At 35.5% G+C, this 13,786-nt stretch overlaps 1 protein-coding gene across 5 annotated transcripts in view; it reads left to right on the top strand.

Annotated features, from left to right (window-relative positions):
- Positions 1-9,054, top strand: part of LOC145297671 (A disintegrin and metalloproteinase with thrombospondin motifs 3-like) — a 1,581,225-nt gene extending 1,572,171 nt beyond the window's left edge. For 4 of the 5 annotated variants that reach the window (XM_080143853.1, XM_080143851.1, XM_080143854.1 and 1 more), the window contains 2 exons: positions 7,445-7,605; positions 8,873-9,053. In XM_080143853.1, coding sequence (XP_079999979.1) covers positions 7,445-7,605; positions 8,873-8,932 — 221 coding nt within the window. In that variant the 3' untranslated portion in view covers positions 8,933-9,053. Of the gene's footprint in view, positions 1-7,444; positions 7,606-8,872 lie in introns of all 5 variants that reach the window. The other variant, XM_080143852.1, reaches the window with a different exon arrangement.
- The last annotated feature ends 4,732 nt before the right edge of the window (positions 9,055-13,786 follow it).

Raw genomic sequence — 13,786 nt, 5'->3', positions numbered from 1 at the left:
CCTCCTCCTTTGAATTGCAGCACTTTTTCGGGACAAGGACAAGTTCGCCTTTCACAATTTTTTAATTCAATTTAACAATGTGATTGTCAGACTCAGCTAAACTGTCTTATTTGGTCGGTTACTTGATTATGCCTTAAAACAAATAAGACATTTGTCAATAACCGATATGAAATTGCTTTAGATTTATTGAAAGAAGAGTTTTTAGATAAAGCATATATTATCGACGAAACATTAAAAAACATATTAAAAGCTAAACCTGGTGAGGAAGTCCAGAATATTTGAATGTTAAATATTATATATCAGAAATAAGGGTCTACTTATATGAGCTAAAACAATATGAAATTGATTTTTTGGAAGAGGGTTCTTCTGGAAATATTCTAATTAGTCACATTAAACTTCCCAAAGTAGTTGTTAAAGTTAATAATAATTATCCCAACTTAAAGCAAATATTTGATAACTATAGGGATATTTTAAAAACTCTAACTCGGACTTTAACTGTAAAAAATATTGCTAAGGATAAAAAAAATTTCGGTGCCGGGAAAACTCGTCTCCGGAAAACTCGTCTCCGGAAAACTCGTCCCCTTTCGCTAGGTAGGAAAACTGGTCCCTTATTGAATAAATATCGATTGAAAACACATTTTATGATTCTTGAAGGAGATATTGTTTTTAAAAATAAACTATAGCCCCCCCCCCCATAATATTTAAAAAAAAATATTTTTACTTGTTTAATGTTTTTTTTTGTGTTTTTAATAAAAGCGTTTATTATGTTCATAAACGAGACCGCATATTTTTTTTATATTAATATAAAAAGAATTTACTTATATACTGTTGTTTATAAAAGGGTAAAATCGATTTTTCTACCTCGCCGACTATGTTATTTATTTAATTTATTTGGAATCGTTTATTTGGTAAAGAAAAAAAAACAGAAAACAAACAAAAAACATGTCGGTCGAGTGTTACGGGAGAACGAGAAATAATGCCCGGTATCTTAGGGGGTCTTGATAATCGCTAAAAAATAGAAAATTAAAGAAATTACTGAAGGAGATTTGGTTTTAAAAAGAAAATAATAAATTTTAATATTTTTTAAAATATAATTTAGAGAGAGGGGGGGGGATAAAACCTATATCTCCCTTCGAAAAGCAACCAACAAAAAATGCAATTAAAAAGATTCTTGATAAACGATAGCGGAGTTTTCAATAAAATTGATTAATAAATTTATTTAGTGATTACTTTCTCTCTTAATGATTGATTTTAGAATTTTGAAGTAAAAATTTAAAAAATTAAAAATGAGTTAACGAGAGATTGTAAGCACATGGCATCTCTCGCGCCAAAAAAATATTTCGCTTTTAATTTATTAGTTAATTTTTGCAAAATTTGACAGGACGACAATAAATGTTGATAATTGATAAAATCATAATTTTAAATAACGCATGAGTGCATTTGGTATGACAGAAAACAAAAACATAACAAAAAACTATCCAAAAACAAAACCAAAAGCGTAACGAAGAATCGAATCGCTCCCTGTTTTTAAATTTTTGGGTTTTGTTTTTTTTTTATTGTTTTTATGACTCCAAAAAACATCGTTAAAATAAGAACAAAAAAAAAATTTGTAATTAACTTTGTATGAACATAATAAACGCTTTAAAATAAGTTAAATCACTAAGAACTTAGCCAGTTAGGTAGAAAACGGACACTTAGAAAATCGATTTTATTTAAAAAAAAAAAAAAAAAAAAAAAAAACATTAAACAAGTAAAATTATTTTTAAAAATATATTATGGCTATAGTTTATTTTAAAAAACAATATCTCCTTCAAGAACGATCATAAAATGTGTTTTCAATCGATATTTATTCAATAAGGGACCAGTTTTCCTACCTAGCGATAGGGGACGAGTTTTCCCGAGACGAGTTTTCCCGGGACGAGTTTTCCTAAATTCAAAAATTTCAGTAGCTATGACGTTTAACGTAGTTTTAAAATAAACCCAAAGTACCAACGGTACAAAATTTCAAAGTGCAAGCTATAAAAAATTCCTCGAAAGTGTGAAACTTATCCTAATTATGAGGCTAAACTAGCAAGAATCTTAGAACTGTCCTTGTGCACCAGATGAATCAGAATGCTATGGAAAAAAGGGGTTCTTAAAGTTTCCGTGTCTCACATGTAAAAAAAAAGAACATGTAACTTCAAACAAACTTGTGTTACGCCTTGAAAAATACGGACACTTGTAAATGTTACCCTAAATTTAAAATGTGGTCATACGCAAAGACGAGTTAGGTGTGGCAGCCAAAGATCTTTTATAACAAAAGAAGCTGCTCCCCAAATTATAATGAGTTGTTCTCATCAGAGCATGAGATACTTATATTTATAGTTATTTAGGACGGCAAGTTAAGAAATTGTCTACTGGTGTAAAATTAAAGAATAGAATGTATTTTGTTCCGCTATTGGTATTGGTAAATTACACGATGCACGGAATGAAAGATGTAATTAATAAATTAAAATTACAGGGTGTAAATCTGCTTGATGAGTCCTTTGCAAAAAAAATTGCATCCACCTGGATGGATTGGACAAACAAAAGTTCCAGTGCAGTTGGACAGTCGTCGGGTGAAATTACCGTTAATTGTGGTAGCGGGGGATTCCCACACTCCTGGGAAGAAACATGTGAGGTTGCCATGGAAGGAGATTTTTAAGGTGCAGTTGTTTGGAGACTGAACAAGACAAATTGGAAGAAATATTAGCAAAGCATGAGGCTGTGTTCGAGCATATCTATTTAAATAGTGCCGTGTTCTTTATTTAAGTAAAATAAAGAACACGACACTATTTAAATAGATATGCTAATGGGGATATCTTTCCCTTTCCATAAAAAAGATAGGGGGTGGTTATAACTTTATCATAGATGAAACATTTTCAATTTTATCAGTTCAGCCGAGAGAAATGACTTGCTAAAAAAAAAAAAAAAAAAAAACAATTAAAAATAATAAAACAGTAATTAAATGGTAGAGAATATTTTATATATCGTATATTTTATAATATTTTATTAAATCGTAAAGAATATTTTATATTAAATCTTAGAGAATATTTTATCCGACAGTGAAGTAGACAAAGGAAGATCAAGAATCTATTTCCTTTGACAACAAGCAAATAAGTAAATTTAGGGAAGAAATGAAACAGATCGATGGGCATTATTATATAGAATTGCCCTGGTATCCTGTAGGATCGAAAAAGTTCCATCAAGCTCTCAAGGTGTTAGACCGAACAATGAACTTTTTAAATAAAAAATACGATACGATTGCAAACAACTAGAAGATGGAATCATTGAACAAATAGAAGTTAATCCTTCAAATTACTATAAATATACGCAGACCCGTTTTAAAAACTGCGGAACAAGTGACAACGAAAATAAGGCCCGTCTTTAATTGTTCGTTAAAGACAACCAAGGAATTACCTTCAATTAATGAAGCAGCCTATACGGGTATAGATTTAATGGGTTCTTTATTGAAGTTGTTGCTTTACTTCAGAAGCAACAAATATGTTAGGAAATGAATACGACAAAAATAGGTTTTGTTTTTTTTTGGAGAAGAGAAAACCTTATTTGTTATAGATATAAAACGATAGTACATCTTCGCCTTTTATCATGTTGAGTCTTACCCTCAGGATAAATGCAGCAAAATATTGAGCAATAACTTTTATGTGGACAACTTAGTAGTAACTGGCAAATAAATGAAATGCAAGATTTGTATAAAAAATGTTTTGTTAGAATGCAGGAAGGAGGCTTCACCTTACGATCTTGGAATTCCAATTCTGATGAATTAAGAAACCTAATGAAGGCTGAAGGTAGATTGGTAGAACATGGCTGTCAGGATGAAAAAGTGTTGGAATATAGATATTGTATGTAACATGTGTCCCTTGAACTAAGAAACCAACTAACATCCGGGTTTCACTACGCATGTGCAAACGCCGTGTAAACAACGACGAGTTTAAATCTACCTTGTGAGTTTATTACAAATTTGGCGACGAGGATTCGAATAAAAAAACGAATTACGGCTACTTTCGGTCGTTTAGATAGTACAAGTGAACAATGGGATCAATATATCGAACGTCTGGAGAACTTTTTCGAAGCAAACGAGATACCCGACGTGAAAAAAAGGAGAGCGATAAATATCAAGAAAAACCGGAAAAACCGATAAATATCAAGAAAAACCAGAAAAACCGAAAGATAAAGAATTTGACGAACTGGTCAAACTCATGCAAAATTAAAAGCCGTCTGTGATCGTTCAGAGAACAAAGTTTTATGCTTCTTAATTCTGCCACATAAGTGGAAGAATTAAGAAGCATGTGTGAAGATTGTCGTTTTGGAACGTTTTTGGACGAAATGCTACGGGATAAACTCGTAGTAAACGATGACAACATGGCAGAGAATGACACAATAACTTTCAAAATAGCTGTCAACATCGAATCTGCCTCTCTACGGGATATTCAAACAAAAAAAATAGAAGTAAACAAAATTTTCACACCACCACCGAGGCAGACCGAAAAAATAAAACGAGAACACGTGGAGCAACACACGAAACAAGTAAGTGTCCTTTTAGATATGCCATGTCTACTGTAAAACACGAAACAAGATATGCCATGTCTACTGTAAAACACGAAACATTAAAGAGAAATGTTTTAAATTAAACATATTCCGAAAAAGTAGACCCCTATTGTGTAGACGTCAACATTTGTGACAAGAGGGTGATGATCTGTAACAATAATATGACTAAAAACGTGGAAAAAAATAAAAAACAAAAAGTTGCTGGAGCCCACAAAAGTGCGTCTTGGGTCTTATACGGGAAATTGCATCCACCTGGATGGATTGGACAAACAAAAGTGCAGTTGGACAGTCGTCGGGTGGAATTACCGTTAATTGTGGTAGCGGGGGATTCCCACACTCCTGGGAAGAAACATGTGAGGTTGCCATGGAAGGAGATTTTTAAGGTGCAGTTGTTTGGAGACTGAACAAGACAAATTGGAAGAAATATTAGCAAAGCATGAGGCTGTGTTCGAGGGTCAAGTGAAAGGGACCTATGCCAGTTTGTATGTAGACCCAGAGGCAAAACCAAGGTCATAGTGACAATCAATTGAATAATTGAAATAATTATATAATATTATTATAATATAATTATAATTATAATTATATTATAATTGAAATAATTATATAATATTATTAATAATATATATTATAATAATATAATAATATTGAATAATTATCCAATACCAAAAACAAAAGATCTGTATGCGACATTGGGTGGAGGTCAAGCTAGATTTTAGCCAAGCTTACCAGCAATTACTGATTAATGAAAAATCTAGAAAATTAACAACTATCAATACTCATAAGGGCCTTTTCATAACCGACTATGCTATGGATTGAAATCAGCCCCAGGAATATTTCAGAGAACTATGGAAAACATTTTGCAGGGCATTGAAAATGTAATTGTAAGAATTGACGACATACACGACAGGCAAAACCAGGAAAAAAACACTTAGAGACCCTGGAGGAAGTTTAAACAGGCTGGGAAAAATGCAAATATCTAGTAGGATAAAACCTGCAGAGGAAAAAGTGAAATCGATCAAGCAGGCACCACGCGCAACATCGGTAAAGGAGCTAAAAATGAAAAAATGTAAAAAATGAAAGGGCTGAGCAGAAGCTATTTCTGGTGGCCAAAATTAGACCAGGAAATAGAAAAGAATAGGAGGAATTGCAATCAAATGCCAGCAATCGCACCTTTACATCCTTGGGAAATCCCTGAAGAGTGGTTCAGACTTCAAATAGATTATGCAGGTCACATGTTTCTGGTAATAATGGATGCGTTCAGTAAAAATTCAAAACTGAGCCGTTTCTTGTTGCTAACGTCTAACATGTCAAACTCATCCACCACAAACGCTTCTCTTCTAATGGATTGGCTGAAAGATATATGCGGATTTTTAAGGAAGGAATGGAAAAAATGAGTCATGAGAAAGGCTCCCTAAGTTTAAAACTGACGGTCACGGCACCAGCAGAATTATTAACGAACCGGAAAATAAAGACGGATCATTCCGTAGAAAACGTATGAGAAAACACCAGGAAATTCAAAAGAAATATCATAATCGGAGCATACGAGAATTTAGAGAAGTCTGGGCCAAAAATTTCTATACAGGATACCCAAATTCTATCAAAAATTATTGATTATCTTGATTAAGTAAACAAATTTAACTTTCCTATTTAAAAAAAAAAACAATTGTTGAATTTTTTACAGGTATAGCAAACTGTGATTATAGACTTCAACCCAATATCCAGACAACCTTAATTTTGTTATTGTCGTGCCGATGATTTTTTAATTTCGTTAGTGGCAATCAAAATTTAATTTCGTTTTTGGCAATCAAAATTAGAAATTTTGGCAATCTTGAATTGGTAATTCTGCCATCCACTCTTAAGATCCCGTTGGAGTCGTGAAAGATGTTGAGATTCTTAACCAGCAGAATCTTCTTATCAGATAAGCAATCTCGACATCAAAGGCTTGCGATTGCATCATTTTAATCAAGTAAATTTTGACTGTCTGTTTTGGATTAGATTGTTTCTTCACTCACATTTATTCACAAATTTAAATACGAAGGAACAACATAACTTTTCGAACTCTAGAACCTGTCAAAGGGAATAAGTGGTTTACAAAATAGTTCAACCTTTTCCACATGTCGCTGACCATAGAACTGATTGTTTCAGGGTGGAACCTTTTCATACTCTCAGTTTTGTTGCACAAATCAGGATTTCCTCAGTTGAAAATTTCCCTTTTGCAGTCGAGGCACTGCATTTTTATTAAGGCTGATTATCTCCTCCGAAAATTGTTAATATGAAATCGACATAGGTTCTCAACATAAAATCGACTTTTCAACATCTTAGTACATGTGTCATTTGGAAAGTTACTCACGGGACGCTTTTCAATAAAAAAGGGATTGCATCGAAGCTAATAATGATAACAATGATTGTTTTCATCTTTCACAAAAAAAACAAATCTATTTTTATAAATTCAGCATACATGTCCTGCAGAAAGGAAAACTCAGGTTATTAAAATCACTATTTTTATTTTTTTTCGCTAATCTCAAGCAATGATTCTAGATGCAGGTTCTTTTTTCTCTTCTACTCCGCTAGTTTTCAGAGGGGGACTTTTTTTTTTTTTCGCTCTTTTTCTTCTTTTCTTTTTCGCTTTTTTTTCTCTTTCTTTTTTTTTTTCGCCAGAGCGAAAAGAAGACACCAAATAGCCAAGTGTTTTTATCAAATCAGTAATTCCTCAGTAAATTGTTCTTTCTTTTTCTTTTCCTCTCCGTCTGTACTCCCTTTCTCTTTTCATTTGCAACCCAGATCTGGTTACTGGGCTTTGGTACAAAGTTTTGACATTTTTTTTTCTATTTTCTTTGTGCTTTTTTCTGAATTACAGGTTACAACAATGTGTGCGACGTCCACTGTAACAATAGGAAAGATAGAATGAGCAGAGACGCTATTATGCCGGATGGGACACCCTGTTCATCACCTGATCCAAAATCGAATGTCTATAACGATAAAAATGTGCACATGCGTTGTTTCCGCGGAAAATGCCAGGTCAGCTTTGTTAATGAAACAGTTGCAATATACATATATATAATTTATACTCAAACACACACTTAAACACACACATATTTATATATAATTTTTATAGATTTATATGACTTTCTACTTTCCACAACCCAATTCTCATCTCCCCATTTTCCGTAAGTTTTACGTTGTTTCATCTTTATTAATTCTTGATTCTTATTATTCTTGATAAGCTTAATTTGAAAGATGTAGTTAACTGTTTTTACGTCCCCTCCAAAAAATGTACGTTGACAAAAAAAATGTACGTTTTACAAAATTTTACGCAAATCAACAAATTGAAAATTTTCAATTTGTCGTCGCTTTCAAACTTCAACTTCGACAACTTTTTTTTAAAGTTGTCGAAGTTCTTTTAAGTTGTTACTGAGTTCGATGCTTCCAATAGTCGACGATTTTAATTGTAAAAAGTCGAAGTTCGATGTTACTAAGTTCGATGTTACTAAGTTCGATGTTACTAAGTTCGATGTTACTAAGTTCGATGTTACTAAGTTCGATGTTACTAAGTTCGATGTTACTAAGTTCGATGTTACTAAGTTCGATGTTACTAAGTTCGATGTTACTAAGTTCGATGTTACTAAGTTCGATGTTACTAAGTTCGATGTTACTAAGTTCGATGTTACTAAGTTCGATGTTACTAAGTTCGATGTTACTAAGTTCGATGTTACTAAGTTCGATGTTACTAAGTTCGATGTTACTAAGTTCGATGTTACTAAGTTCGATGTTACTAAGTTCGATGTTACTAAGTTCGATGTTACTAAGTTCGATGTTACTAAGTTCGATGTTACTAAGTTCGATGTTACTAAGTTCGATGTTACTAAGTTCGATGTTACTAAGTTCGATGTTACTAAGTTCGATGTTACTAAGTTCGATGTTACTAAGTTCGATGTTACTAAGTTCGATGTTACTAAGTTCGATGTTACTAAGTTCGATGTTACTAAGTTCGATGTTACTAAGTTCGATGTTACTAAGTTCGATGTTACTAAGTTCGATGTTACTAAGTTCGATGTTACGCAAAAGAATATATTGTTTTTTACACACACCAAAATTTGTTCCTGTAATCTGTAGCCGATTTGGCAAACCGTAACCAAGTTGTGAAAGTTGATTGCTTCAAAATATTTTTTTTTTAAATAAAACACAATTAACATCCACTTGGAGTGAAGAATATTTATATTAAAAATTATTGGAAATTAAATTATTATTTAAGTTTATTTATATTGTCCTGCCTTTTTTCGCATAGGTTTTTGGATGCAATGGTGAATTTCCTGTCAAGGCGTTTAGTTCCAGTCGTGAATGCTAAACATTACGACTAAAATCTGCATTTCAAATTTAAGAATTACAAATTCATTATATTTAAGAATTTGTTTTTGAAAATAAAAATATTGAAAATTTTGTTCAATAAATTCATAAAAAAAAAAATGATTATTTCTTTTATTCTTGTATTTCTTATGTTTTATTTATATTGAAAATCGGATAAGCATATTTTATTTTAATTTTAATTTGCATGACAGATCGCACAACAAAACAAATTTCTTTTAAAAGGACTGTGTAAATTTCAATTCCGGATTTCTGTCACATCTAAAATGAAGATAGATAGATGATTTATCCTGAGAACAAAATCAACATCCGAACTTCTTTTTTTTTCTTTTACTTCTTGCTCGTTCTGTGTGGAAGTTGAGTGCCTCAAAAAATTTTATTTTATCTGGAATTGTGGATTTTGTGTGAACATGCAGTGTTCGATTCCAGAAGCTGAAGTCATTTTTTTGGAGGAATAGAAAAGTAATTCCGTCTTCATTCCGTTGCGCCTCATTTGACAAGCTTACCGTAAGAAATTTGGACGTTGAGGAAAAGCGTTCTTGGAATCAATTCAATCAGGTTCTCAGAATCAATCCAAGAACAAAATGAATAAAGGAAACGATATCAACGACGCATAAAATTACTCGAGCCGGTAGAAAAGTTGTTCCGCTCTCACTTTAAAAGTTTAACACTTTGGAATTCTCCCAACTTCTAATCAAACAAAAATATTCTAAACTTCTGATATAAAAAAATATTTCAAATTTTGAAAGAAGCTTGTAAACAGACCATGCTAGAAAGCACGCCTAATTTGATTATTTAACGCAATATTCTATTTGTGTAACGCAATATTCTATTTGTGTAAAAAAAAAAACTCGACTCGAAAAAGGCGTTTTTGTTATGCAAAACAAGCAAATGCATATTGAGGCACGAAAATATTCGTTTTCTATCCAGCCCTAGCAAGCCCTTTTTACTTTTTGCCATATTCAATATCGCGTGCTTTCCAATGTCGCGTACTTCAAGACGCCAGTGTCGGCAGGATTTGTCTAACCACATTGACGAGTGTTTCTTGTGAAAGTTTAGCGAACACTTTCCATGAACATCAGAGAGTAACTCACACATCTCTTCTGTGAGATAGAGGTGTCAAGAAAGAGAAAAGGACATCTCCTACGAGGCTACAGAGTCTATTTTGAACTCCTTGCCAACATGTGGCAACAGTATTCCATCCTTGGACGTATATCCCAGCGGCCTGTCAGCTTCTGATGTACGTGTTCCAAGATCAGTAGGAAAGAAGCCATCCATTTCAATTGATGCCAGATGTGGATGCGAGAGATGCATTAAAAGTAACCAGCCATTGCGTACCCCAGATCCTGATCTTAATGATCTCCCAATAGAAATTGGGAGATCAGGAAAAGAAAAGGATGAACCCCTGAGAAACACCGGCATTAATACTGTCAGCTTCCGATTTTTGCCCCTCGGGACAAGATCAAAGATCTGTTCTTCAGATGATGCATTTCTCTTTCATTAGAGGAGAAATCCTTCACGACGGAGACAATTTTTATTTTTGTACTTTTTCTCCACTGTGGGGAGGCATTGTAAATGATAGAGTTATCAGAAAGAAATGATTTAACAATTGAGAAGACATTTCCAGCAATACCAATTCTATGAAGTAAAACTTTATGCCATACCCTATCAAAGGCCTTTGATATGTCAAGAGCAATTGCCCTAGAATGGTTGCTTCCATCGAGGGATTTGCTTATCGTTTGAGATATAACTCATATAACTATGTAAGCATATCTGCTGTAGATCTAGCAGAACGGAAACCATAATCACTAAGAAGGTTATTTTTGTAGGATCATTTGTAGGATCATAGCGATCACGTGAATTCTTAAATAAAGGGCATGCTGATGAGAAACAGGAAGATGGGAAACTATTCTCCTTAAGACAACGTTCAAACAGTTTTGTAAGTATGGGCTCAGGTTGCCGTCAGGGCCAGTTATAGGTTTTTGATTATACGTATTATATTATATTATACATATCACATATCATATCACATATCACATATTATATTATATTATATATACATATCACATATTATATTATATTATATATACATATCACATATTATATTATTATATATACATATCACATATCACGCACCTAGCGTGTTTTCAGGAGAAAATATTTGGGGTTGGCGGCCTTGATCGCACAGGGTAGAATCAGCTGCAAAGATGACGAGATTACCTCTTTCTTCTTTATTACTGTCATGTAATGGTTGCTGGCAGTCCTTAAAGCGGCTTTAGTTTTCATACATCTATTACGTTGGAAAGAGTGGAAAAAGTGTGCGCAATGGAAGCAGCACATTCTAGAGAGAACCATGACTGGTTAGGTTTTTGCTCAAACTTTTTCAACAATAAACCATTCCGTCAAAGGACACATCCTTTTTAAACATGGAATGAATTATAAATGTACAGAAGCTATCCCAGTCAGCGTTAGTGTATCGATATCGATTGAGAGGTACGTCTGGGGACTTATGGACGGAAGATCCAAGAGGCTGAACATTCAGGGCAAGGTGTGAGAAAAAGGTCTATTAGGCTCGCATACTAGACGTCATTGTCAGGCGCAATGGTGGGTTCCTAAACAAAGTGAGTGAGGTCATAATCAATGGAAAAATACTGACAGAACATCCATTTTGGGTCAAACATTCAACGTTGTGAACATTGAAGTCAATAAGGATATTTTAAGATATGCTTTGAGAGAATTTTTTTTAATTTTTTTTTTTGTAGGTAGATAAGGTAAGGCCGTAATAATTACCAACTGGTATGGCATCGAGAATCCATTCACCAAATTGCAATACAGTACTTTGCACCTGTTTATAGGACAGCCTCCTTAGTGGTTAATCCAAGGTTCGGGTCCCTGACCCGAACCCAGGCGGCCCAGACAAAACGTTTACCTCCAGCACAAAAAACACAAAAAACAGAAAATTACTGCCAACTGCTATAAAAACAGAAAATTTCCAACAACTGTTCGCCAACTGTTCGCGAAGAATACGGCCAACAGCCTGTTCTTCTCCCTTTGTCATAAAAAAATGAGTACTGAGGGACAAGTCTTTATCAAAAAAAAAAAATTATTACTGAATAGCTTTTTTACTTAATTCTACTCAAAAGTCCCACAGACGCGCTTAAAGATTGGCTGAAGGCCAACTTAGTGCCGTGGAGGAGGCTGAAGGATAAAAACTGCTTTACATGGATCCCTGCACCGCCTAGGAAACATTTACCTCTAGGAAGCAGGAGAAACCGTGGACGTGTAGCAGATCTACCGTACCCAATACTAGGCGCGGATTTCTTGCATAATTTTAATTTAATGGTCGACATGCGCAGGCACTTCCTTGGTCTGTTGAATTACTACAGACGCTTTATCCCACGCTGTGCGGATCTCTTAGCTCCTCTTTCCGACCTGTGACGTAACAGGAAGAAGAAAAACGAGCAGATCTCACTTAGAGCATTTGCTGGAGTGAAACATAAACTAGCGACGACATCCTGTACCCGATGCATAGTTTTCACTGGTCGTTGATGCATCGGGCACAGCTGCAACAGCAGCACCAACAACAGTTACAACCACTTGCATACTTTTCGCGAAAGCTGAAACCGGCCGAACAACGTTACAGCACGTTTGGCCGCAAACACGTTTGGCAATGTACCTCGCAGTGAAACACTTCCAACATTCACTCGAGGGCCGACAATTTGTGATCTACACCGATCACCGTCCGCTTACATACGCAGTGCGTGCTAAGCCGGACAAATATTCTCCCCGCGAAACACGTCATTTGGACTTTGTTTCGCAGTTTACTAGTGATATCCGACATATCGCGGGTGAGCAGAACGCAGCAGCAGACGCATTGTCTCGCCTGCCCATCAATTCTCTGTCCTCACCATCGCATATCGATTTGCAACAGATGGACACGTTGGATCCATCGTCACCTGAATTCGGGACTTGCAAATTCGCATATTTGCCCGTGCCAGCTTCTGACACGCAGATCATCTGTGACACCTCAACGGATTCACCTCGACCATTCGTTCCAACGACCAACCGTAGAGTTTTCGACACTCTACACAACCTGGCACACCCCGGACGCAAAGCCACAGTAAAGCTGATTACAGCTAGATTTTTCTGGCCTAACATGAGGCGTGACATCATTGCTTGGTCACGTTCCTGTGTATCCTGCCAAAAGTCAAAGGTGCACGAGCATATCCGCGCACCCCTTGGAACATTCAGCACCCCAGACGCTCGGTTTAGCCATGTTCACATTGACTAGGTTGAACCATGGCCGGTCAGTCAGGGATTCACTTATCTCCTGACCTGCATAGACCGTTTCACACGGTGGCCAGAAGCCATCCCACATTTCGGCTGAATCTGTAGCGCGAGCCCTTATATCAGCGCTTATACGGAGTTCCCACTACAATCACCACTGATCGTGGTGCACAATTCGAATCCCACCTATTCCGGGAACTGTCCAAGATCCTTGGGATCACTCGCATTCGGATAACAAGCTATCACCCTGCTTCGAATGGGATGATAGAACGCTTTCATCGCCAATTGAAAGCGCTTTACGCGCTTACCCTGATCAACAGCAATGGAGCGAGTACATACCGGTCATCCTTCTTGGCTGTCGGGCATCAATCAAGGAGGACCTGGGATATTCCGCAGCCGAACTGGTCTATGGAGCACCTCTATCGTTGCCAGGTCAGATGCTGACCCCGATAGAGGATATATCAACTGACACAGCTCTATATGTCCAACAGACTACGAGCTTATCTCAGTAAGCTACCGCCGATGCACCCTAGGGAACAGACCATTAAAT

The sequence above is a fragment of the Euprymna scolopes genome, chromosome 18, assembly GCF_053919585.1.
Source record: "Euprymna scolopes isolate OS-2025 chromosome 18, ASM5391958v1, whole genome shotgun sequence".
Taxonomy (NCBI): Eukaryota; Metazoa; Mollusca; class Cephalopoda; order Sepiida; family Sepiolidae; genus Euprymna; species Euprymna scolopes.
The sequence above is the reverse complement of the archived record's forward strand: the minus strand, read 5'-3'. Positions and strand labels throughout refer to the sequence as shown.